The sequence below is a fragment of the Silurus meridionalis genome, chromosome 23 (genome assembly GCF_014805685.1).
Source record: "Silurus meridionalis isolate SWU-2019-XX chromosome 23, ASM1480568v1, whole genome shotgun sequence".
Taxonomy (NCBI): Eukaryota; Metazoa; Chordata; class Actinopteri; order Siluriformes; family Siluridae; genus Silurus; species Silurus meridionalis.
The window spans coordinates 25,115,828-25,141,964 of NC_060906.1; the positions used below are offsets into that span (position 1 = coordinate 25,115,828).

Below are 26,137 nucleotides of genomic sequence, written 5' to 3' on the forward strand. Positions count from 1 at the left end.
CCACTTTTCCTTCCTTGGAGCACTTTTAATAGATTCTGACCACTGCAGACGAGGAACATCCCACAAGAGCTGCAGTTTTGGAGATGTTCTGATCCAGACATCTAGACGTCACAATTTGTCGAACTCGCTCAAACCCTTATGCCCAGTTTTCCTGCTTCTAACATCAACTTTGAGGAGAAAATGTTCACCTGCTGCCTGATAAATAAATCCACACACAGGTGGTGATGAAGAGATCCTCAGTGTTCTTCACTTCACATGGGGATTAAGACTAAATGGAAAGGGTTAATGGTAGACCCTGGACTATACGAGTGTACACTCATGAATGTTTGGTTGCTTCTTGAATGCAGCTTTAACACAAACCCTGAATGTTCTGGTTCCTCTATAATGAAAGTGCTCCTTTGGGATGGGATTTAATGAGAGATTGGACTGGTTTTGTAAACAGATGTATGAATAAACAGTAGTGTAGAGTTTGTGTGCTTGTCTCATGATCATGTTGGACTAGAATCTGATGAACTCAGGCTGGAATTCACCCTCAGCATGTGACCGGGTGATGATGTGATGATTCGATGCTTATTTCACTGCAGATTTTCCCCTCAGGATTTAAACTCACAGGAGAACCAAGTAGTGGAGTTTCCCTAAAGCTTACAACCAGTTTCCACACTGTATGGAAAAACACTCTATAGACCAGAGATTTACCCAGTTGTGCTTTTGGGGGGGTTTTTGTACATCATTGTATATGTAGTCCAGATTTGCTGTTATAATAAATTCCACTCTTTTGGTTGTTAGCAACGTCGACTGGATAGGCTGAGGTCAGGAGGTGTTTTAATTCACACCAAAGGTGTAGAAGGGAAGATGTAATGCCACTTATTCCAAAAGATCCTAAAAAAAAACACCTCCAAAGACACCAGATACAGTTTGAGGGGGAAGTAAATCCACATATGGGTGTGCAAATACTTTTACTCAGTGTTATATGAAATCAAGGATTTTTTTTCCACATTAAACTATTTGGAATATTTGGGAATTTCCAAAATATTTTGTCAGTAATGTAATGAGGGATCTTCTGTACTGTCCCAGATGATTCGATTATGTTCACACTGTTCTGAGGGGCAAAAGGAAATTTCTGGTTTTTCTGTTTTTTACAGAGGTAAACCATAAGGGGAACTTCTGTTGAACGTGACTCACGTACGTCCTCACGCTTTACCATACATACATCGTTTACTGAGTAATGGCATCTTTAAAAGAGTCACTGAGTCACCGAGTCCGTTACGGAAACGATACTGTTGACTGTACAGAGTCAGGAATTTTTTCACTCAGGCTTTTCTTCCGAACGCAGTCCGTGATTTTTTGTTTTTACGTAATAAATTTTTTTCCCCCCAAGAAAACAGAAGTTAATAACGAACAAGCAGACGAAATATTCAAACGGAATGTTCTTCTTTTAATAAAACAACTTTAGTCATATGCAGAATAATAACATACATCATGATTTACAATAGTGTCATAATTAATATTTACAAGTATAAAAAAATAGAACTTTTTTCTGCTTCTTTCTTTTGGTTTTGTTTTTTTTTTTTACAATAAGATACATGCTGCGTCTCAGGTAGAGTCACTTCTGGGATTTTTGAGGAGGAGGAGAAATATCCCATAGTCCTTTGCTTTCTCTGAGCACCTTGTTTCAGCCTCGTGTGCTTTCCTTCGTCCGTCTCTTATTTGTGCGCAGAGAAATCCGAGCCGTCACGTCACGTCGCGTCGCGTCGCCTCACGTCAGGTGGGGTCGGACGGATTCTCCGTGATCTGCAGGCGTTATTACGAGGACCAGCTGCCTTCTGTGTTGCTTCATGGGAAAAATGTCTCCCCTTTTTTTTGGTTTGTTTTGGTTTTTTTGAAAAAGTCTTTCAGTTCACTTCACTTCCCGATAAACTGGATGTCGTCGTATATCTGTGAGGAAAAAACAAAGGAAATTAATCACTAATCACTTTAATTTATCGATTACAATCCGTTCACGTACGTACGTGGTTTTGACACGTCGCGTAAAAAGCGTGAAAACTTACACAGTCGTCGTCGGACATGAGCTCGTCCTCGCTCTCGCTCTCGGAGTCGGGGAACTGCCGCAGCTCGTACGCCGTCCTGTTGAACAGCTGCTGCCGGATTTCCACGTTCTGGCGGCCGAAGGTGAGGTGGTAAGGTACGTGGCCTCCGTACGTCACGCTGTTCACGTCGGCGCCCATAGCGATCAGCAGCTGCACCAGGTCCAGGTTCTGGAGATCTACAGCCAGGTGGAGGCACGTGCGACCGCTACACTGTTCCTAAAAGGAAAAAACAGAAACCCTGTGAGTTCCCTTTACTGAGAAACGCCAAACAGTTTTACTTTCAGTACCTACGTTCCAAACACACACACGTTTCTACTGATGATTCAAAAAATCTGTTTGGTGGGACTGATTATTTCTCCAGGAGATCTCTCAGGTTTGCCTGGTTTTAATTCTAATCCACATGTGATTTCTGCTCCTTACGTAGTCTATCTTTGGGTCAAATTATTTCTCAATACAGTTATTTCCTGTCTGGGGTCTTCGTGAGAACATAAGACGTCAACTAGAGTGTGTGTGTGTGTGTGTGTGTGTGTGATAAACTCCAAAATACAAACCTTGGCATTTATATCTGCGCCGAGTTGCACAATTCTCTCAACCAAAGACAGGAAGCCACAGATGGATGCTATGTGCAGACACGTGTGTCCTGAAAAATCAGAAAGAAGAATAGGATTAAAATGAGAAGCCCACCTACAGACACAGAGGTGAAGGTGAGCTGATGAGGAGACGGTGTGTTACGGCGTGTTGTTGAAGACACTCACCGCTGTAGTTGTGTGTAGACAGGATGCTGCGCAGGTGAGACGTGCTGATTTGCGTGAGGACGGAGAAACAGGACAGAGATCCTCTCCTGCAGGCGATGTGCAGCGCCGTGTTCCCGCTCTGATCCACCAACCGCGGGTCACAGCCGGCCTTCAGAAGCTTCTCCACAATGTGAGGCTGGTCCATGATCACGGCCAGGTGGAGCGCAGTCTGGAAAAACACATCACGATTATTTATTTTGATTATAATTTATCAATGATTATTGATCATTTATATATTAACCGTTTTAGTTATTTCTTTTTTGGACACATTTCAGTTTAAAAAATGTAAAATAGAATACATTGAAATTAATTTAGTAAATAAATCTACTAAAAAATCAACTGATTTTTTTATGTAAAAAAGGCCGACAACTAGATAAAATAATGTAGCAAAAATGTTCAAACTTACAATTAAAAAAGGAAAAATATATTCAAATATAATTTAAAAAAGGGGGTAGTTACCTGTCTCTGGTGGTTGTGTCTGTCGAGGTAGGGGTCGTTGAAGGACTGTTTGATGATGTGCAGAGCTTCCTGCTGGGCCTCGTGTATGATGGCGAGGTGCAGGTACCTGGATGGAAAAAATGTGGGTTGCTGTTTTAGAATTGAGCATTTTAGGGGCTTCAGAATTACCAGCAGAGGAAGTGGCTTCAAACTCGGGCGTTTCGCAACTCTGGAGTTTTTCTTTCTGTGTGTGTGTGTGTGTGTGTGTGTGAAGGTTATTTCCACCCAGTGAAGCTTTGACACATCTGACGCATTATCGAGGTTTTGGCTGAGAGCCAGGGACTTTCCACCTCTCTCTCTCTCTCTCTCTCTCTCTCTCTCTCTCTCTCAGCGCCCCCTGTGTTCATCTAAACCACTTCACTTCCTCTACTTTATACAACTTTATACATTAATGCACACAAACCCCTGACACACCGCGACACACACACATTCTATAGAATTGCGCAAAAACCTCATGCGTAACGCGCGCAATTGTGCGCATTTATACCGCACTGTCTGTGTGTTCGGTTTGTTTGTTTATTTTAATCCAACAACAACAAATACGAATAAAAAATAAAAAACCTAAAGCACTTACGTGTCTCCGTCCTCGGTAACTTCGTGTTTCCAGGCATGGTGCAGGTGGTCCTGGTTCTGGTGGTGCAGGGTGACCCGTGTGGTCACGTTCAGGTCTTCTATTTCCTGCACAAGCTGCTGATACTCGTCCTCTTTTAGAGAGTCCACTCCACTGTCCAGACGATCGTCGGTGGTGTGTTTGGGGTTTTTCGGGTCCATATCTTCCAAATAGTCCAGTCTGTTATTCCGGGTGTGGATATCCATATCTGCTGTGCGTCTCTGAGAGTCTGTGCGCGAGAGAGTGTGTGTGTGTGTGTGTGCTAATGAGGAGGAGTGGAGGAGGCTGGAGGTTTATACTCTTCAGCTCATGGGGATTTCCACTGAGTCCTGATTAGCTCGGGGAAATCTGGGCGGGTTTTTATTCACAGAATTTCCCTCCCTGTGACTGAGGAGAGTAAGAATGAAATCTTGTGCTTTTTCTATTACACGGCGCATGGTTCCACTGTAACAAAGAAGGGGAAAAAAAGAAAAATCTGCAAGAGCTTGTGATTAAATGAATGAATAAAAGAAGAGTTTTGCGTATGAATGACTGAAGCGCATCAGTCCAACAACTCGCAGTTTAACCTTTAAATCCAAGATCTCATTCTCAGATCCACATCAGCACACACATTTACACTAAATAAGTCTTTATAGAAATGTGGAAAGATTTAGAGTTGCATACATACTTCAGTTTATTTTGTGTCATGAAGAAATTCCCCTGAAGGAGCAACGCAAGAGCCTTGAAGAACCCTTATATAAGTTCTAGATTGGGCCTTTTTTCTCTAATGGTGTAGGATTAATAATAACAATAGTAATAATTATTATAATAATAATAACATTACATATTTATAAGACATTTGCCCATGGAAGCTTCTCCAACCCTGAAACATTCAGTTACAATGTTTTATCTACAAATGTTAAGGATTTCCTGCAGGGGAACATTGGAAAGAACCGTGAATAGTTCTAGATTAAGGCATTTAATTTTCCCCATCCTGTGCCCTTTTAGGTCCTTCAGTGGAGTCTTTATGCAGTTCTCCGAACTTCCTTTAAAAAAGAACAAACAGGGAAAAAAGTTTGATGCAGAAACTTTATGGGATTTCTTTAGAGGAACAATCAAAAGAACTTCCAGAGCGGCTTTTTTTCCAATAGAACCTGCTTCTATAATAATGAAAAGGAAAAAAGAAACAACCTTGCAATAAAAAATGTGGTCCCAGAGGTTTGGTTAGAACCTTTCAGAGTTCCATCAGAGGGAATGCAATAGGTTCTGAGGAGGTTCTAGATTTCCTTAACATTAATAAATGTTCTTAGCTTCCATTCAGAAATTAGAATCTTTCCCATGTCTGGTTTCTGACAGAATGTTTAAGAACTCTTTCGAAAAGATTCACAACCAGAAACAACTTTTGCAACTTTAGCCAATGCAGACGTTTTCCTGTTTAGCAGTTCCTCAAGAGTTCTCGGTTCTCAGGTTCCTCAAAGCTTCTCTGGAACACTTCAGGTTTTGCAGTTTTGTAATGCAGGTCTACTGGGAAGCCCGTGTGTGACGATAACCTGCTGGAATTCTTTTATATATTTTTAGATATAATTAATGTTTCTTGTCTTACTATAAAGGTTGTAGTTTGAAACTCTGAATAACAGGTTTTGCGAGGAGCACTCTGAAGAACTCTATAGACGGGTTTTGCAAGAAGGTTTTAGAAGGTTCCAGATTTGATCTTATTGTGTGACAATATAAGAATAATATGATGATACATAGAAACGAGTTTCTCTATGGATGTTTTTGTTTAATCGTTAAGTTACTGTGAGCTTCCAAAAGTGTTTGAACATCAATGTGAAGAACCTTTAATGTTCTAGATTTAAGGTATGGTTGTAGAAAAGAGTCAGGAGCCAATGGGAATACAGTAAACTGTACACTGAAGGTGTAATAAAATAAAGTGAAGTATATGTGATAGGATCTGCTGAAGCTCATCTTCTAGGTTGTCTTCATGATACAAAAAATGAATAAAACTTTTTTTTTCAAAGAATGAAGCAGTAGCGCTGGTGTATACTGAAGTGTGGGGTGTGAGTGAAGAGCATCGAGTAGAAACGGAAGGCCCCTCAGTCTGGGGTTGATGGGAGTGTTTTGTGACTTTGCTGGGACTCTCCCTTCAGAAAACACCAGTGCTGAACCTCTTCATGAGGTTGACTGAATCTTTTACAATTTTCCATTCACACATTCCCTGTGGTCTGGGACTTACTTCTGTCTGCCATTTTTACTGTTCACACACACACATACACAACCCACACACACACACACTGACACATACACATAGAGGAGAGAAAAAAAAGTTCATGTACAAAGCACATGAAAGTGATAGGTGTCTCAGATAGAAACAGTTTCACACACACACACACACACACACACACACACACACACACACACACACACACACACACACACACACACACACGAACTGTGCATGCTTGTTCACCTTTCATTTCTCTAAAACATTCCAGTTCCAGTTTGGAACCCCTACTGATATGGAAGTATACTATGTACACTGCTGTAGGGTTCTGCATTGAAACTTTAAGGATTCCCCCTGAGGAGCCTCAACCACTGAAGCTCTTTACACACTGCAACTTATACACATGAACTTTACTTTGCAGAGAAGTGCTAAAAAAGTAATAATTCAATTCAAGTCAAGTTTATTTCTATTGCGCTTTTCACAACAGACATTGCCTCAAAGCAGCTTTACAGAATGTAACAGTGAAGGTGAATAGTGTGTGTTTATCCCTGATGATCACCATGGAGACTGTGGTGAAGAAAAAACACCCTTAGATGAATGAGGAAGAAACCTTGAGAGGAACCAGACATAAAAGCAGAACCTCCTCCTCATTTGGGTGACATCAAGAGTGTGATTATAGTCTTTAAACACTACAGAACACTGGAGAGTGAGAACTAACATGAGCACTGGAGTGTGTGATTATAACTGATGATCTTTCTACAGTCTTATACAGTCTTTTTAGTCAACATTTGAGATCATCACAGATCCATCACCAGATTCTCCATGCCAGAGCCTTTAAACACTCAAAGAGGTCCAATGTCCAAACTCTACATGAGGTGGAATACAGTTGGCACTGGTACGTCTCTAGATGGTTCAGGATGTTTGTGGGCATCATAATCTTCATGAGGTGGGATGTGACTGGAGCTGGAGCAACCTCAGGATGGGGAGAGAAAGAGAAGCAGTGGAGAGGAATTAGTGTAGCTGCTGTTCATGATATTAACAGCACAAGTTGATAATGTGATGTGATCAGATGTTCTGGAGCACAAGGTTATGATGTGATGTGTGTTATGTGTAGAACTCGCTAAAAACATACGTCTTTAATCTGCACTTAAACTGGGAGAGTGTGTCTGAGCCCCGAACAACAAAGAACTCTTCTGTAAAGCTTTATTTGGAAACCTTAGGCGTTCTTTCAAAGGAGGGGGTTAGGGTCATAGGGCCAGGGTTAGGGTTTTGTTTAGGGATAGGGTTTAGGGTCATAGTAAGGGCCAGGGTTAGGGGTTAGGGTCATATTTAAGGCCAGGTTTAGGGTTTTATGTAGGGTTAGGGTCATAGTTAGGGCCAGGGTTGGGGGTTATGTGTAGGGCTAAAGGTTAGGGTCGGGGTTTAATATGAGGTCATAGGCTCATGGTTAGGATCAGAGTCAGGGTTATGGTAGTGGTAGCTTCTTACTCTTAACTGCTCAGTTGTGTATAAATAAGATAACTGAAAGTCTCTCTGGATGAGGGCTCAAAAAAAATGTAAAGTTTAAGGTTCAGGGCTCAGAGTAATGGGTGAGGGTTTAAAATGTTTTCAGAAAAATGTATTTATTAAATGTACATAGCTTCTGAAAAGATTTTTTCATTAGAATCTCTGACAGGAAACCACTGTGCTGCAAGGTTCTGCAAGAGACTTTGAGGTTCCCCCTACAGGTTTAACTGATAAAGAGTTATTTCCTGTTTGTAATATATAGAAAAAATACTGCTCTTTCTTTATCTTATGATGAGGGTACCCAGGGGTTCGTATCTATCTCAGGGTTATACTTGTGTCTAGCATTTACTCATTTCACATTTCTCAGAGGCGTACAAAGCAACTCACATCGACAGACTTCACAGACAGAATGAGACGTCAGCTGCAGACTGATCGCAGAGAGAAAACCTATACGGTGGCTGTGTTTTTGAAACAAAGAGAGCAGAGGGTTTGATTGAGGGGCGTCCAGTTTCACTAAACACACAAACATGAAAAAATTCAGAGGGGAAACTCCGTCTACTCAGTGAGACGGCGTGGGTTTGCGTGAGTACCTGAGTGACATTAGAACTGGAAAGCACTCAGTGTCTGTTTACATGCTTTAGGATCTTCCTAGCAACAGTCTCTAAGACACAACATATTCAGTTCAATTAGCGATACTATGACACACCGTGGTAAAACAAGGGAACACACCCTTGTGTGTGTGTGTGTGTGTGTGTGTGTCTAAGCCGTTTGTTCCTAGGGCACTAATACACACAAATTCTTTAAATGTCTGTAGGTACACTCTGCATGACTCAGAGAACCACGACACCGGGATGCCATCTGAGCTTGAACCTTTTTGAGGAATGCTCATAAAGTGTAAGGTTCATAAAGTGTTTCTACAATAACGTTAGTAGGACATTTCTCATACCATCACATTATGAAAGAACCATGTCGTAGAACATTGGCCTTCTAAAATCATGCCGTACAAATTGTTTGCTTTGTGTTAAAAAAAAGAAACATTATAATCATAAAACTTTACTTGCAAGAGTCTTCAGAACATCCATTACTCAAACAACTCCAATATCCCCAACATGTCCTAGAACTGGAACATTCTGCTGACCAGAGGTCACTTCCTTCTATTGAAGAACATCATTAGAACATTCAGAACCATTCACAGCTGACATTGAACTGTGTTAGAACATTATTTTATATTAATTACAAATTTCTCAGAAAAGCACTTGATTTATTGAACTAAATGTTTGTAAAACATGTTAGAAAACATTTTCTGTTAACCAAAACTCCAATTCAATCCGATGTTATTTTTTTATAGGCAATGGGCATCGTTTCAAACAGAATTAAATAGATTATGAATATATATATATATTTTTTTAAACAGCAGACTGTTTATATTAATTACAAACCTAATTTGTCCTCATGGTTGTTGAGTTTAACCTCCACAGTAACCTCATGGATAAGCTCCTTACATTCATACATATACTGTAATATACAAATGAATACAAATTAAAACCTGACAAATGGAGTGAAAAGATTTAATAGTTTATGGTCATATCTACAGGAAGCAGCTTTTTTACACCACACAATGACATTTTTACTCTTTGGATCCTTCAAGCACCTATAACATAAACTATAAGGGCACAAAAAAAGACAAGAAAAATGTCCACATTTACAAAGTTCCTAGAAGCATATTCTGGCACTAACTTGTGGTTTGTGAAATGAACTTCCATTTGATGTCCTAACCGCTGAGTTTCTAGCAGTTTTTCGAATGACGTCTAAAGAACTTCCACTTCCAGAGGTTTTTTAAATGAGCACTTCTTCATTAAAATAAATAAATAAAAAAACCCACATTGTAAATATATTCTTCTTAAATGCAGGCAGTAACACAGATTTGTCTCACAATGTTATCACATTATTAACGTAATCACTGACCTGACTTTTACATTGATAGTAAAATAAAAGGGCAAAGAATATTGTTCTGAAAACACAACCTTTTGTCACCTTTTACACTTCCCTACAACCAAAAGTACCCACATCTGTTAATGCAGTATTAATAGTGTTCCTTTATGTGATTTAAGTAGCGCATTACTAATGTCAGATTAACATATGGAAAGAAAAAAACCTGTTATGTAAGTCATCACATTGGTGTTGTGTAAAGTTTAATTCAACATTGAATTTCTCAAAGTTGAAAAATGTTAAATCCTAATTTTAAAAACCATTAAAACAAACCTCAGAACTTTGGATATGTAACTAATGTTAGTAAATGTTCTATATATGTAAACAGAGATAGCTGGATGGAGCTCTTTTCAGTTGGAGGCCACTCATTGCAGCTGAAGATGTTCTCCATATGAACAGCCTGAAGATCCATGAGGTTACTGTTCAGGAGGTTAACCTCAGGAACGCTGAAGATGGATTTGGGCTGTAATTAATATAAAAAGTCTGCTACAGTGTCTTACGACTGCAATTTCTGTGAACAGTTTTACACTTTTGTGGAATCAGGAAACAGTTGATCTTCAACAATGATGGAACCCTAATAACATTTACAGGCGTTTACACCCTTATCCAGATCGATGTGCTCAAGTGCTTTAAAAACTTTACCATTACATAAATCAACTGGTTTTCTAGGTTGCAATCTTAGAATACCATCAGCCGAAACCGTTTTGAGGTATTATAGCACACTATTTTTAACAGAACATAAAACAAACAAGGAAAAAACTTTCCAGATGCACTGAGTTGTAGGTCATAACTCATGACCTTAACTCATGGCTGTGTGGGCAATGTGTATGTGGGCTTCTGGTTGTTTTCTGGTTTCAAATGGCTTGGGTTTGTTGCTAAATTTATCATAATGTGGTGAAACTGTGAAAAGTGTGCAGGTGCATACCCCAGAACAGGCTGAGCGATCGTGAGGGTTATTTTTCATTATTATTCAGTTCAGTTATGGGGTATGTGAGATGTGAGTGATAGAGTGAGGTTTAGGAGGAATTGCTGCCTTCTGCATGACCAGTCTGTAAAGATCAGATAGTGGGATGTGAATGTAGGTCTGCAGGCTAACAAGCAGTATGACTCACTTTACACTTTGAACTAATTTCAGACATTTGTGACATTTAAGCAAACCGTATTTTATGAATGAATTAGGAGATTAAAATAATATATAAATTGTTTTACAACAGAACAACAACAAAATAAGTTGTATTTTAAATGCATTGTATTAAAAAGCAGAAAAACAAAAAAGACACAGAAAGAAAGAAAGAAAGAAAGAAAGAAAGAAAGAAAGAAAGAAAGAAAGAAAGAAAGAAAGAAAAAGAAAGAAAGAAAGAAGGTTTATGTGAAATAGATCAGGGGAATAAATAAACACAATTTAAAGAAAACTGAAAAGAAGAAAATAATTAAACAAAGATAAGATAATAAGATAAAAAAAAATCAACAGCTTTAATAGGAAGTTTTACATTTCTAAAATCCTCAAAAAGTAAATATTACGCAACCCATAGAGGAAATCCCGATATACCCATTCTTCAGGTTATGAATCACAAACCATGTGCCATGTCATGAGGTGTTTCTCAACCTCTGAAAAGATCTGTCTATCTGATTTTACAGCAGGAGAATTCTCAATGCCAGCTCCATGATTTACAAGAGCTGGACTGGAAGATCCTGAGTGACTTGCTGTACAGCTCTCATCACAACTCTGTTAATTACCTTTGGGATGAATGTAAATGCTGCCTGCACCCCCAGGCATCCTCACCTCCCGATCTGCACAAATCTCCACAAAAGCTAGTGGAACATCTTCCCAGAATTGTAGAGGTTATTATAATGGAAATGGGGACTCCATGTGGAATGCGGTGTTAAAAAATAAGCACATTCCTCTTTAATATTTTCAACATTAATTGTAAATTGATCCTGAAAACTCCGTATGGAATTCTGTAGTAAACACAAACATGCTAAACAACCCAAACTATGTTTTATATTTTTGATTGTCCAAATTAGCTCCGTTTAGCTTTAACCTACGGCATTCTCATATCAGATTTACGAGGTCGTCACATAGAATGGGTTTCAGGTCACAAGTGTGTCTTATCAAGAGTTCATCTGTGACACAGAGTCAATAGTCCTATTAGTGCTACTACAACTACTGTACAAATCCATAATATGGTAAGAAACACTCAGTTAAGGAAAGAGTAAAGGTCCATCATTACTTTAATAAATGAAGATCAGTCGAACCAAACAGTCTCCAAAGCCATCAAATGCTATGAAGAAACATGCTATCATAAAGACCATCCAGGAAAAGGGAGTCCAAGTTTATTAGTGTTACCAGTCTCAGAAACCACGGATATACAAATTGAAGTTCAAGTGGGAGACATATTTCAACATCTACTTTTCAGAGGAGACTACGTGAGTCAGGCCTTCGTGGTCTTTGGAAGGAGAGAAACCATTACTTCAGAAGAACAAGAAGCAGAAGAGACTTTCTTGGGCCAAGAAACACAAAGAATGTACATTAGATAACTAGATTAGATTAGATTGGATTAGAATTAGATGACACTCCAAATGTGAGATTTTTGGTTATAACCACTGTATTTGTTGTACAGAAGATAAAAGGGCAGTTCCTGAATGTGTGGTTTGCACTGTACATTTACATTTACATTTACATTTACATTTACATTTGCGGCATTTAGCAGACGCCCTTATCCAGAGCGACGTACAAAAGTGCTTTGGGTCTCTAGTACACTGTACACAAGATTACAAACTTAATATAAATATAACTCTTGAATTCTACAAGCTTGGAAGTGCTAATTTAGGTATTTCAGGAAGAGGTAGGTCTTCAGTCGTCGCTTGAAGATAGTCAGGGACTCTGCTGTACGGACATCTAGGGGAAGTTCATTCCACCACCTCGGTGCCAGAACAGAGAAGAGCCTTGAAGTGTACTTACCTCTTATTCTGAGAGAAGGAGGTACCAGTCGAGCAGTGCTGGAGGATCTCAGACAGCGTGGTGCAGTGTGAGATGTGATGAGGTCACTGAGGTAAGATGTGCTGGTCCATGTTTGGCCTTGTAGGCAAGCATCAGTGTTTTGAATCTCATACGTGCAGCTACTGGAAGCCAGTGAAGGAGCAGCAGTGGTGTGGTGTGGGAGAACTTGGGCTGATTGAACACAAGTCGTGCAGCTGCGTTTTGGATCATTTGCAGTGGACGAATAGCGTTCAGGGGAAGACCTGCCAGCAGAGAGTTGCAGTAGTCCAGTCTTGAAATGACAAGAGACTGAACAAGCACCTGGGCAGCTTGTATGGACAGAAATGGTCGAATCTTTCGGATGTTATAGAGAAGAAATCGACTGTAAGGCATGGAGGAGGAGGTGTGAAGGTGTGGAGCTGCTTTGTTGGTGACCCTGTTGGTGATTTAGTTAAAATTGAGGGCACTTTTAACAGGCATGGCTGCTACAGCATTTTGCAAGATCATTGCAAGACGGGGCGCCATCTAGCGATCGTTTGAGGCAATACAGTGTAAAAGTCTGTAGATAATGGCATAATTGGATTTAAAAATAATTATTATTATTTAATAATACAAGTTCATATAATCATATTAATTAACAGTTTTACATTTAGGATACCTATATGAACTTTAAAAGTTTACATTTATTCGCATGGTATCCAGTCTGGGCCAGTGGCGCAATGGATAACGCGTCTGACTACGGATCAGAAGATTCTAGGTTCGACTCCTGGCTGGCTCGAGATAATTAATTTTCCTAATTTTATTTAGTGTTGTTTTTTTTTATTGGTAACATTAAACTGTTTAACGTCATATAAACCAGCAACACAAAAAGCATTCATATAAATATACAAATATAATGTTTCTTCCTAGCATTAATTATTATTGCCATAATTACATTTGTGCAACAGGAACAAAAACCCGTGCATTAAATATAGATAATTTCCTACCTTAATAATCTTATGAATAAAATAAAATCACTATAATAAATATTGTTTATAATAATTACAGAAATGAAAGAAATTAGAAGTGCAATGTATATAACAACTCCACGTACCGCTGCTCTACATCCGGGCCAGTGGCGCAATGGATAACGCGTCTGACTACGGATCAGAAGATTCTAGGTTCGACTCCTGGCTGGCTCGAGATAATCTTTTAGTTCATGTACAGTCGAATTTGAACAATAATAATAATAATAATAAAAATAATAACATTGTCTGTTAATTTTGACCATGGCTTAGCAAACGTTGTAAAATAAATGTATATAACTACTGTATCTTAGAGAATCAGTCTCTCAGTAGTAAAGATGGGCAATAAAAAATTTAGAATAATGATCTCTATCAAATTGTGAAAACTATAAATATCTTATATGTCATCAAAATTTTCAAAGAATCTCTGTGCACGAGGTACAAGGACGAAAATCGATATTGGCTGGCCGTGATCTTTGGGCCATCAGGCAACACTGCATTTAAAACAGTCTTTAATGGGATCATTAACACCTCCTAAAGTCATTGTCTGTGAACGCAGTTTGACACGTCATCCACAAATGTAGATTAAATCTCTATCATGCAAAGAAGAAGGCATGTGTGAACATGATCCAGAAACTCCACCATCCTCTCTGGACAAAGGCTTATTTAAAATGTACTGAGGCAGTACACGTGGAAGTGGAAAACTGTTCTGTGGTCAGAGCAATCCAAACTCTGATTTCTTTTTGAAACCCATCGACACCACACCCTCCAGACTAAAGAGGAGAAGAACTATCTGGCTTGTTATTAGTGCTCAGTAAAAAAAAAAGCTGCATTTCTGATGGTATGGGAATGCATTAGTGCCCGTGGAATAGGCAGCTTGACTTTTGGAAAGGCTCCGTCAATGCTGAAAATCTTTTTTTTCCCCATCTTTTTTTTTGCAGGTAAGACCTTGCATATTTGAGCAGGACAATGCTAACTGCATATTTAATCTTTGTAGTAGAAGAGTCCAGGTGCTGAACTGGCCTGTAGTCTAAAATCACAACAAAGGACTTCCAGGACAGTTGAGCAGCTAGAATCAGACACATATGGGACAACATTCATCCTGCAAAACCTTCAGCAACTGGTCTCCTCAGTTCCCAGATGTATACGGACAGAAGATGTGATGCTATAAATGAGTAAACATGGCCCTGTCACAACCTTTTTGAGATGTGATGCAATTCAAATTAACCCTGTTTTTTTATTCTTTCAAATGGTAAACATATTCTCAGTTGTAACATTTAGTATGTTTTTTTTTATTGTGAATAGAATATGGATTTATAAGATTTGAAAATCATTGAAATGTAGTTTTTATTTACTTTTTACACAATGTCCCAAATTTCTTGGAATGGGGTTGTAAAGTTGTAGAAATCTAAGAAGCCTTAACAATATAAAAAACAATAGAAATCTGCAGCACAGCCCTTTTACACTACTACAATCCAGCAGATGCTTAAAGTGCTAAATCCAGAACTCCAAGTCTGAGAAATAGCTTTTACCTGCAGGCCAACTTGCCGTCATTGCCTTGACCAAGAACTCCTCTGTATACAGGAACAGAGAAGATGGTGGTGAGATGTGATCATACTGTCTCAGGAGGTGGAAGCTTAATGGTTTGGGGTTGTTTTAGCAGAGATGTTCTGGAAAGTAAAACGAATCGAGAACCAACACGGCCCCCATTCCACACTCCATCTCTACCCCCTCTGTAGCTTCCTGTACTGTTTAATCTCTCCCTGATCCTGACTCCTTTTAATTTCTACCCTGGGACTCTGCCACTGACACTTTCCTCTCCTCTATTTTCTTAGCCATGGACCTCCAATGCACCCAACCTCTCAAGAAGACTTCTTGTCCTGCCCACTAGCGGCCAAATTATTTTTAATGCAATTGGCGAGAACTTCGATCAGTGGAGAGGAAGTGGAAAAGAAAAAAAAAACAATCACAACTCGATGTTGGCCTCGCATCTTACCGTACAACCCTGAACAAATTTTCTTAAGATGCAAGTTCTGCTTAGACTGAGGAAAGCTTGAGGTTGCACAAGATCCTCATAAGCTCCACATCATCATCTCTTCACTACTCAACCCCCCTGCTCCACCTTCATCCTCCCTGACTGCAAAAGACTTCTCCTAATAAGATGATTGATGAACTCTGCCAGACCCTTAATTTCTCCCTGAGTATGTCTACACTACACAGCCAGGAATCTCCTACTTCTTTGTTGTCAATTTTTGATTTTAACAAACTGTATGTCTATCTCTCACAGAACAGGCTCCAAGATCCAAACCAGTTGGGCTTCAAAGCGGCACATTCCACAAAGATGGCCCTTCTGGCTGTCACTAAGAAACTACATGCTGCTCAATCTTTCAGCAGCATTCAACAGTCAACATCAGGACTCATCTCCCCTTAGGAGCCTTAGTATCCAAGGAGCAGCATAGAATGGTTCGCTTCCTACCTGAAAGGTCGTTCATACTGGGTAACATGCCCCACGCAGACTCTCCACTGGTGTCCCACAAAGCTCAGTACTTGGTGATCTCCTTTTCTCCCTTTATACTCTCTTGGTAAAGTCACTCTCCCCTTCAGCCACTATTTGCAACCTTGGGGTAACAATGGAAAATCAACTGTCCTTTTCCTCGCATGCAACTCTTTCTTGTCAGGTTATTACATTAAAAGGATTTGAACATTTCTGTGCACAGTCTACTCAGGTGCTTGCTGAGTCTCTCGTCATTTCAAGACTGGACTACTGCAACTCTCTGCTGGCAGGTTGACCTCTGAAAGCTATTTATTCACTGTAAATGATCCAAAACACAGCTGCGTGACTTGTGTTTAACCTGCCAAAGTTCTCCTACCACACCCCACTACTATTCCCTCTACTGGCTTCTGGTAGCTGCATGAATCAGATTCAAAACACTGATGTCTGCCTTTGAAAGTAAAAAATGGACCAGCACCCCTGACCTCATCACTACTCACACTGCACTATGCTGCATGAGATCCTCCAGCACTGCTCAACTGGTACCACCTTCTCTCCGGGTAAGAGGTATGTATACTCAAGGCTCTTCTCTGTTCTGGCACCGAGGTGGTGGAATGAATTATCCCTAGATGTGCGCACAGCGGCGTCACTACTATCTTAAACAACAGGTAAAGACCTTCCACTACCTGAGACACAAACACTTTTCCAGGTTTACTTTGTTGAGAGGATTTTATTTTTCTTTTGGTAAAAGACACAGTTGTAGACTGATTTATCTTAAGTTTGTCTGTAGATTTATGCATTGATAAGAGACTTGGAGCACTTTTGTATGTCACTCTCGACAAAGGCGTCTGCTAAATGCCATAAAGGTGTTATTTAGAGAGCAGTCTGAAGTGTTGTTATGGAATGACCTGCCCAGTCACCGCACCTAAATCCTATTGAACTGCACTACGATGAACAAGAAATCTTCAACTAGTAAAGAACATCATTAAAGGCACAGCTAAGTATTTCAGGATTTGCGCAGTAAGAGACTTCATGGTGTGGTGTAACAGACCACATACTGTACATCATCATTCAGCTTCTCCCATTAGGGGATACACCCCCTGTCCTCTACATCTGCCTCTTTTACACCAACTACCTGCATGTCTTCCCTCACCACATACATAAACCTCCTCCCTGCTCTTCCTCTTTTCCTCCTTCCTCTACATATAGTAAAATCTGTAATAAGGATTAGTGATTATTGGTGGTTATTAACACATCTTCACTTCAGACTCTGTTGCAGCACATGGTTTATTAACAATCATAAAAACAAAGCATACAGTATATTTCTGAAGGGTTTTGACTCTAAAAAGGCTACCATTTCCTCGCAAAATACCTGATAGCTCAAATCATATCGAAAGGCACAAACGATAAAAGAACAAGCAGGAGATTAACAAGACAAAACTATAGACGGGGGGGGAGGGGTCTGAAAACATTCCATCCACCCGAGCATGATCGTAATCTAATATACAACTGTACTGGATTTCAGAATCGTCACCACAGAAGGAGAGAAAATGGTAAGGATGGAAAAAGAAAAAAAAAAAAGCGGAAAACAAAAATAAAAATAAACACCCAGGTGCACGTAGACGAATAAACATTGGGGGGGGGGAAATGTGACAAAATCTGAAGTGGAAGAAAAAAAAAAAAGATTTAGTTTAAAACACATGGTGTTAAGAGCACAGTGTGATGCAGCCTCAATCCTGCGTGTGTGATGGTGCCTGAGCCTTCGGGAATAAATACAGCGAAAATAATACAAATAAGAATAAAAATTAAATGATCTCACACACACACACACACACACACACACACACACACACACACACACACACACACACACAGTGAGGGAGAGATTGAGATTAAAGCTATTGGGAATATGCATGCAGGAGGCATCACACTGACAGTGTATTAACCCTTTAACCAGCTGTAAAATACACACACACACACACACACACACACACACACACACACACACACACACTTTGTAATGTCTAAAACAGGGCTTACATTTTCGCTCTCTGGTATGATTTAGTGTTCCTTCTTTACAAACCTGTGTTTGGGGGGGAACATAAAAATATTAAAAAAAGTGTGTGTGTGTGTGTGTGTGTGTGTGTGTGTGTGTGTGTGAGAGACGAACATGTCACATGACTTGCTAAAGCACAAATGTTTTTGGCGTAATGTGCGACAAACAAGACACGCTAATCTAAAAGTACGAGCGTCGGGGGAGGGGCTTAGACGTTGCAGCGTAGGAACAATACCGTGATTTTCGACACACACGATGATGTCGGCATTTTGGGGGGTTGTAAAGGAGGTGTATGTGTGTGTGTGTGTGTGTGTGTGAGTGTGTGTGTGTGTGTGTGTGTGTGTGAGAGAGAGTGAGTGAGAGAGAGAGAGGATAAAACAGGATAAAGACAGCCATCTTGGGGCAGATTTGAAGGCATAACATTTGCCCTGGTTGAGAACAGCCTTGGTGATGATTACTGAAGGATTCATCACACACACACACACACACACACACACACACACACACACACACACAGGCAGATGCCTACTTTCACAGCTAATTCGAGGCACTACAATATCCACTCAGGAAGCCTCTACTTGAGTTTTGTTCGAGCTGGGCGTTGATCATATCGAGTTGAAGAGACGTCCATCCCGAGATGAAGGAGCCAAAAAATTAAGAAATAAAAGAAATAAAATGGCAGTCGTCGTAGATCCGTTGACTAAAACACACTAGAGATTATTTTTTTAGTTTTAATGTACAGTATGTGGACGTCGTCCTTCATCCCGCACCGTGCGTTTCTCCTCCTGATGCTGAAACACTCGAATCCTCCTGTAGACGTCTCTCTCTCTCTCTCTCTTTCACATCACACACTCTGGAGTCTATCACTCGTTCTCTCACCACTCGGCATCGCCAATGGCTTTGGAAAAAACGTAATCGCGTCCGTTCAGGTTCATGATTCCGTCTTTCAGGTGGAATTTCCACTTATTCTTACTTCTGTGGATCTGTGGCCAAAAACAAGGAGGAAAAAAGAGAAAGTGTAAAATACATTTTTCTCAACAAAAATATTGACACCTCGGACATTTCCACCCATGAGTGCTTCTTCCCCAAACTGTTAGCACACATTTGTACACACAATTGTATCGGGTATCTCCAGATGTGGCCGCACTAAACTTTCCCCGACTTGAACTCTGAGACCCAAACCTGTTCCAGCAAGAGCCAGCTCCATGGAGACATGCTTTCCATTAATCAGATTTGGTAGAAGATCTCCTGCTATAGAGCTTCAACCCTTATTGAACATGAATTAAAGCAAACACTGACTGCACCCCAGACCTCTTCACCTCACCTACATCAGTACCTGACTTTACTACATCTAGAGGAACATCTTCCCAGAAGAGTGGAGTTTATCATAACAGCAAATGGAAATGTAGGAAAAATGGGAACATATATACATAACACACACACGTGTTTACCGCCAGTGTCAGTAAACATCTACTCAGAGTCAGCTTTTCTCTTCACCACTGTGAGGCGCTGTTTCACAATAACTGTACAATAGAATTAAATACATCAACAGAAGCTCCACTTGATTGACGCTGGAATGTTCTCAAGTAGTCTAGTGTTCAGTAAGGCAGCTGAAGCGATGCATTATGGGATCTGTAGTTTGTGTTATCAGCGCTTCATATCGCCGGGACATTAATAACAATAACAGATCTATATAAAATCATGTCACGGGCCGGATATAATTGTACATCAGGCCAGATGTGGCCCGCGGGCCTTGAGTTTGACACACATGATCTAAAAGAAGCATATAGCAACCTTATATTCAGGTGTCCACATACTTTTCGGTCACACATACACACACACACACACACACGTACCTTATCATACTGACACACGACGACGTTCTCAGTGTCGAACAGCTCCTGATCCTCCTCGTCGCTTACATCATCTCCACTGTTTAGAGGCTCCTGAAAGAAAACGAGAGCGTGAGAATGAGATCAATATATTTATACACAAATATTCATATTTCTCACACACACACACACACACACACACACACACACACACACACACACCTCCTCTACTTGTCCGTCCTCTCCTCCGTCTTTCTCCTTGTCCTCATCTTCATCCTCGTCATATTCGTCCTCCTCGTCTTCATCCTCATCCTCCTCAGACGACGTGTCCCCAGCACCGTCCACCTGAAGCATCATGGGAGCTTGTGGTTGCTGCTGAGGCTGTGCTGCTTGTTGTTGTGCAGTTTGTGGTTGCTGTGGAGTTTGTGTGTGTGTTTGGGGTTGTGTAGGTGTTTGGGTTTGTCCTTGAGCTATCGCTGCCTGCATCACCTGCTACACACACACACACACACACACACACACACACACACACACACACACACACACACACACACACACACACACACACACACATTCTGATTGGTCAACAGATATTGATTAAATACTGATTATCCACAGCAGGAGAACAGAAGGAAGGACAGGATGAACTATACGTTTAATTATTAAAATAAAAGGATCAGTGAGGAGACCTGAGTGTTCTGCTGCTGGACTTTATTTTGTGTGAGGACGATCTGCTGAGGTTGAATGATCACACCAGTCTGCTGAGAAAGACTACCCTGGAGTGGGGTCAACACCTACACACACACACAACCAAGTACCTCAGTCACAGCACAAATTACTTTTCTACAGTCAATTAGGATTGTTAACCAATCACACAGGTGTGTGTGGGTGTGTTTACCTGCTGTATAACCGGAGCCTGAACTCCACTGGCCTGCATCTGTGGAAGGACCTGTTGCTGCACCATGATGGACTGCTGAGGCTGAATGATGTACTGAGCTCCATTAGCAGCTCTCAACACCTGCAGGATCTGACCTGCACACGCACACACAAAAAATGTGAACACACACACACACACACACACACGCACACACACACACACACACACACTCCAAGGCTTGCCACTCTTAAAATTCCAAAACTAAAACCTGGAGGTTTGCTCAGCTTCGCTCAGGAACATTTTGGTTCTCTATTTGCATGAAGAATCGCGTAATAACGTTTCAACACGTCTCCTCACTGTCGGACTGCAGTTAATACGTGCATGAACAACGGTTTTCTGCATACAACCAAAATCATCTTTTAAAGCTCTTACTCCAGCTTTGACACTGGATGCTCCATCTATAAACAGGTTTCTAACAGAAAACGTCACTGTGTGAACAAATACACGTTTAGTTTTTCTATCGTTTATCGTCAGCAGATCGTGTGCTTCTAGAGCCGCTGTTCTAGAATTAGCTAAAACCATTGGACCAAAATCACAACTGACCTTGATTAGTGATGATTTGTTGGTATGGTCCGACTCCTGTGACTCCGGAGGGCAAAGCCAAAGTCGCTGCAGTGGCAGCTGCACTCTGAACACACACACACACACACACACACACACACACACACATTATATATAAAGATTACAACCAGACCTGCTTATATCCATCATTATCTATATCCAGGTGTGTGTGGTGTCCTCACCATGCCTGTAGCGCTCATGTGCTGCAGGAGTTTGGGGTCCTGTATGATCACCTGCTGTGGTTGGGCTGAAGAATTTACAAATAAGCAAAAGATAAGTCGAGAAATATTTACAAGAAAAAAGAAATAAAAATTGACAAAAATTGTTGACATCTGTTTTTTTTATGAAATGTTTTCAACTATATTTTACTATAAGAAAATACAATTCCTAAATAAGTCCATACAGAATTAATAAACAGCATTTGTAGTCTAAAAAGTTTTTAGAAATAAAAGATGAATATTTTCTTTTTGTAGTGAAGAAACAGAGTAGAAATCTGAACTATGGTAACGTGTAAAAAGTCTGGATGAAAGGGAAATGAACTGCGTGTACGGTGTGTAGATGTACAGTACGTGGGATCAGACTGGTGGTGTTTGGGTCAGACCTTGCTGTTGTGGAGGAAGGAGAACCTGTTGAGGTTGTGTTTGTTGGGGCTGTTGGACCTGTGAAACCTGCGTCTGTTGGGCCTGAAGAGTCTGCTGCTCCTCTGAGTGGAAACCGTCCACGGCCTTCGACTGCATCAGTTTACTCTCCCACAGCTTTCAGGGGAAACAAACAAACAAACAAACAAACAAACAAACGCTCTGGATAGTTAGGTCAATTATTATAATCAATTATTCTCCTGATTATTTCAACAATTGATTGGGTAAGTACTTTTTTATTATTAAAAGATCAACACTAAATATACAAGAGAAAATAAGACACGTCTCTTAAAATGAACAAGTCATTTTTTTAGGAAAATTCACATTTAATTTTGGAAATTAAAAAGTATATATTTTAAAGCTGTGAAAACTAAACCAATTGCCATATTACATCAAAATGCAAATACAAACAAATATATATAAATACATATTTATAAAAAATTTCTCTTTACTTTTTCTTTATGTTTGACTTTTTATTTCTCACGATTGCGACTTTATTTCTTGTAAGCAGTATTTCTGGTGCCTCCACCGGTGCGCATGTTGTGGGCCTGACGTGTGAAGCTGATGGTGTATGAACGAGGCTCTTCTGATCTACTACACGTGTAGTTAAATGCACTAATTAAAGCATTGAGGAAAATCTATTTTTTTTGTTTTGTTCTCCTCAGTGCCTGCACTTTTGAAATTCTATGGAGTTTTGTGGGCGTCGCTAAATGCAAATGAGCAGCGTTGTTCGGTTAACGCCGTTTTCACTTTAGAGTCGATGGAAGTGAGGCATCGTCATGCTGGAGCAGGTTTGGGTCTTTTAGTTCAAGTGAAGGCAAAATTTCATGCTCCTGCGTCCAAAGACATCTGATAAAATCGTGTGCCTGCAAATCACAACATTACCGTTTTGAGTTCCATGAGAACCTGTTCGTCCACGCCTTCGTCCAGGAAAAGCTCTCGGACTTCGTTGATCACATCCTCCATCACAGTTTTATAGAGTTTAGGCTGAAACGCAAATGAGACACGTGATCATTGAAAACTGCGGAAAATGTAAATTGAAACAAATAATCCCCACGGCACTGAATTGTGATTGGTCAGGAGGTGTTCCTCTACCAGCAGCTCTGATGTGTGCAGATATGCCCGACATTGTTACAGAAGGAGACTCGAGTTTTAGACGTAAAACTGTCAAATTCAGGACAAATGCATTTTATGCTGCTTTTGGGTTTTTTTGCTCAAACTTGACAACATCTACAGCAGGAAACTAGCTCAACAATTCCACCTCGATTATCTTCAAATTACACACACACGACGCCGATCCACCAGCTATAACGTCTTCGTAACGCCAACCGTGCGATTGTTCGGCACCTTGACCACGAAGCGAAAATTCGAAACGTTCGCACGTGTCAAATTTCTCTCCAACACGAACCCGTACAACATCCGTGCCATCGTTTTCCGACTTGCTCGGACATCACGACGTGCTACGGTGACACACAAACTGCAACGCTGCAGGGTCACAGTTATCGTCAAAAACCGCGATTCATGAATACCGGCGGGTGGAGGAAACCGGTAAACACCTGATGCATGATGCTGTTCGACCACGTTTCGATAATCTTGCATCCGATTGCATTTTTTCTCTCTAATAAAACATTTATACACACAATTATATAAAAAACATATATAAAAGGTTTAGACCCTGAATACAGACACACACTATTTAAAGCCTGTGCTCAGGGTGCGCGCCCCCGCGAACAATCTATTTAAAGCGCGTGCATAAAGGGTGTGGGGGAGGGGGGGAGGCTGTTATATGGCGCGTGAGGCGTGACGTGGCGCGCGCAACTCCTTCCCATCTTCCCCGAGTCTATATTAGAGCGCGTGGATGTGTATAAAAGCAGCCTGCGGAAAGGGGACACACACACACACACACACACACACACCCGAACACACTTCTGATAACGATTTATTATTATTATTATTTTAATAAAATTATTAATCTGATATTTTGGCTGCGTTTAAAGAGAACAAACATGGCGGCGGTTCAGTCACCACACAAACCACCATAATGACGCAGCGAAAATTAGCCTTCGGTTCAACTGAATAAAAATCCATACTAATGTCATTTATATATACGTATATTTATAAATAAATTTAAATTAATATATATAAATATATATATATTAAAGGGGAGGTCGCTTAAAGAGTACGCCGAGGCGATATTGACCATATTTCCGGAAATATATCCGCCTCAAAAACAAAAACACTACATTCACCTCCTAAATCTTATTAAATAAAAAAAGTAAAAGGCGATAAAATCGTGTATTTATCCACAGTAAGACGCGTCGACTAACATGGAGATCCGAGTCTCAGCTGCTTCTCTCCAGAAACACGATTAACATGGCCGAGTTCGTGAAGAAACACAAGCTGGATTTATTTAATATATTAATATTAATGGGAATACCAAGAGGAGAGAGAGAGAGAGAGAGAGAGAGAGAGAGAGAGAGAAAGAAAAACCCCTGACTAGCCCCGGCAATGCTTTGACCGTGGATTATGGCTTGTTTTGTTGATTTTGTCTTTGAATTCAGCGCCGTGTCTGATCTGAGTCTGATCTGAGTCTGAGATCGGGGTCCTTACCACTGGGTTCGAGTTGGCCGAGCTCGCCATTTTAACTAAAAAAAAAAAAAAAAACACAACCAGTTTAAGAACTAGCTTAAAAAAAAAAAGTTCGGAGACGAGAGAAAATAAAAAAATAAATAAATATAGCACCCAGCTGTGTTTTTTTTTTTTTTGTTTTGGTTTCTCTCTTTCACGATCTACTAATGTAATAATAATTATAAGAATAATAATAATAATAAGAGTAGTAGTTTAGCCCGGTCCCGGCGCTGCTCGGTTCCAGCCGTCCTGCTCCGTCGCCGTTCCGCCTTTATATACCGACCTGAGGATGCGCGAGACCATAGGGCACGGGCAGCAAAGCGGGCTTCACGCCAAATATCGCGAGAACTCCGAAACCACGCGAGTCCCCTTCTTCCGCTTGACCCGCCCCTAGCGCTGCTATTGTCTATCGGTACGTGTTCGCGAGACGCTCGCTGATTGGACGGTCGAGCTGGTAGGCGTGTACGTCACAGAGTATGCACATGAATAGTGGACACCAGTTTTATTATTATTATTATTATTATTATTATTATTATTATTATTATTATTACTATTCACTAGTGGGAGAAATGTACACAAACAATATAGTTGAGTTAAAGTAGAGATACATTAAAATATTACTAAATAAAAATATCAAATGTTAAAATATAATAAATAGTAAAATATTACTCTAGTAAAAGTGCTCCATTTAAACTTTTACTGGAGTAAATGTATAAAAGCTGCTATAGTTTTAAATGCTTGATGCTTTAAATGACAGCCTTATATATATATATATATATATATATATATATATATATATATATATATATATATATATATATATATATAAAAGGCTGTCAATTGATATTATATTGAAATATTGAATCGCAGTGATTATCTTGAGTAAAATAATTAGTCGCAATTTGATCGCACATTTTTATCTGCTTTAAATGTACCTTGAATTGATACTTTTCAAGTTTTAATACTCTAATTAACATGGGCATGGAAAATATAAATGCATTATGCAAATTTATGTTTATTTTTGGTGAATCGATTTTCAAGAGAGCTTCTTCTTCTTCTTCTTCTTCTTCTTCTTCTTCTTTCGGCTTCTCCCATTAGTTGTCTCCACAGCGGATCATTCCTCTCCACACCCCCCTGTCCTCTACATCTGCCTCTTTCACCCAAACCACCTGCATGTCTTCTCTCACCACATCCATAAACCGTCTTCTTGTTCTTCCTCTTTTCCTCCTTCCTGGTGGCTCCATCCATAGCATTCTCCTACCCCATATCCCTCCTCGGCACATGTCCAAACCATCTCAATCTCACCTTCCTCACCTTGTCTCCAAA

At 40.2% G+C, this 26,137-nt stretch overlaps 2 protein-coding genes and 2 non-coding genes across 8 annotated transcripts; 2 read left to right on the plus strand and 2 right to left on the minus strand.

The window, feature by feature from the left end:
- Nucleotides 1–1,414: 1,414 nt before the first annotated feature.
- On the minus strand, nucleotides 1,415–4,271 carry nfkbiaa (nuclear factor of kappa light polypeptide gene enhancer in B-cells inhibitor, alpha a). Its single transcript, XM_046835825.1, has 6 exons — nucleotides 3,954–4,271; nucleotides 3,341–3,446; nucleotides 2,843–3,050; nucleotides 2,639–2,727; nucleotides 2,049–2,303; nucleotides 1,415–1,935 (listed from the first exon to the last, which is right to left on the minus strand). Exons 1-6 carry the CDS (start codon nucleotides 4,193–4,195, stop codon nucleotides 1,903–1,905), a joined length of 933 nt encoding a protein of 310 aa, XP_046691781.1. The 5' UTR covers nucleotides 4,196–4,271; the 3' UTR covers nucleotides 1,415–1,902.
- gtf2a1 (general transcription factor IIA, 1) lies at nucleotides 3,557–25,134 on the minus strand. Of its 5 annotated transcripts, none has more exons than XR_006923864.1 (11): nucleotides 24,794–25,134; nucleotides 23,069–23,170; nucleotides 22,147–22,300; nucleotides 21,728–21,792; nucleotides 21,528–21,612; nucleotides 20,946–21,079; nucleotides 20,737–20,841; nucleotides 20,270–20,539; nucleotides 20,072–20,161; nucleotides 19,034–19,198; nucleotides 3,557–3,705 (listed from the first exon to the last, which is right to left on the minus strand). XR_006923864.1 is itself a non-coding variant. In XM_046835801.1 (11 exons), exons 2-11 carry the CDS (start codon nucleotides 24,821–24,823, stop codon nucleotides 19,091–19,093), a joined length of 1,143 nt encoding a protein of 380 aa, XP_046691757.1. In that variant the 5' UTR covers nucleotides 24,824–24,828; nucleotides 24,926–25,134; the 3' UTR covers nucleotides 17,429–19,090. The 5 variants fall into 5 exon arrangements, 4 of the variants coding, with proteins under 4 accessions (XP_046691757.1, XP_046691759.1, XP_046691756.1 ...); XM_046835801.1 differs by lacking the exon at nucleotides 3,557–3,705 and having other exon boundaries at nucleotides 17,429–19,198; nucleotides 24,794–24,828; nucleotides 24,926–25,134; XM_046835803.1 differs by lacking the exon at nucleotides 3,557–3,705 and having other exon boundaries at nucleotides 17,429–19,198; nucleotides 20,270–20,536.
- trnar-acg lies at nucleotides 13,370–13,442 on the plus strand. The gene has a single exon. It is a non-coding gene; the product is annotated as a tRNA-Arg (tRNA).
- On the plus strand, nucleotides 13,773–13,845 carry trnar-acg. Its single transcript has one exon. It is a non-coding gene; the product is annotated as a tRNA-Arg (tRNA).
- Nucleotides 25,135–26,137: the final 1,003 nt, after the last annotated feature.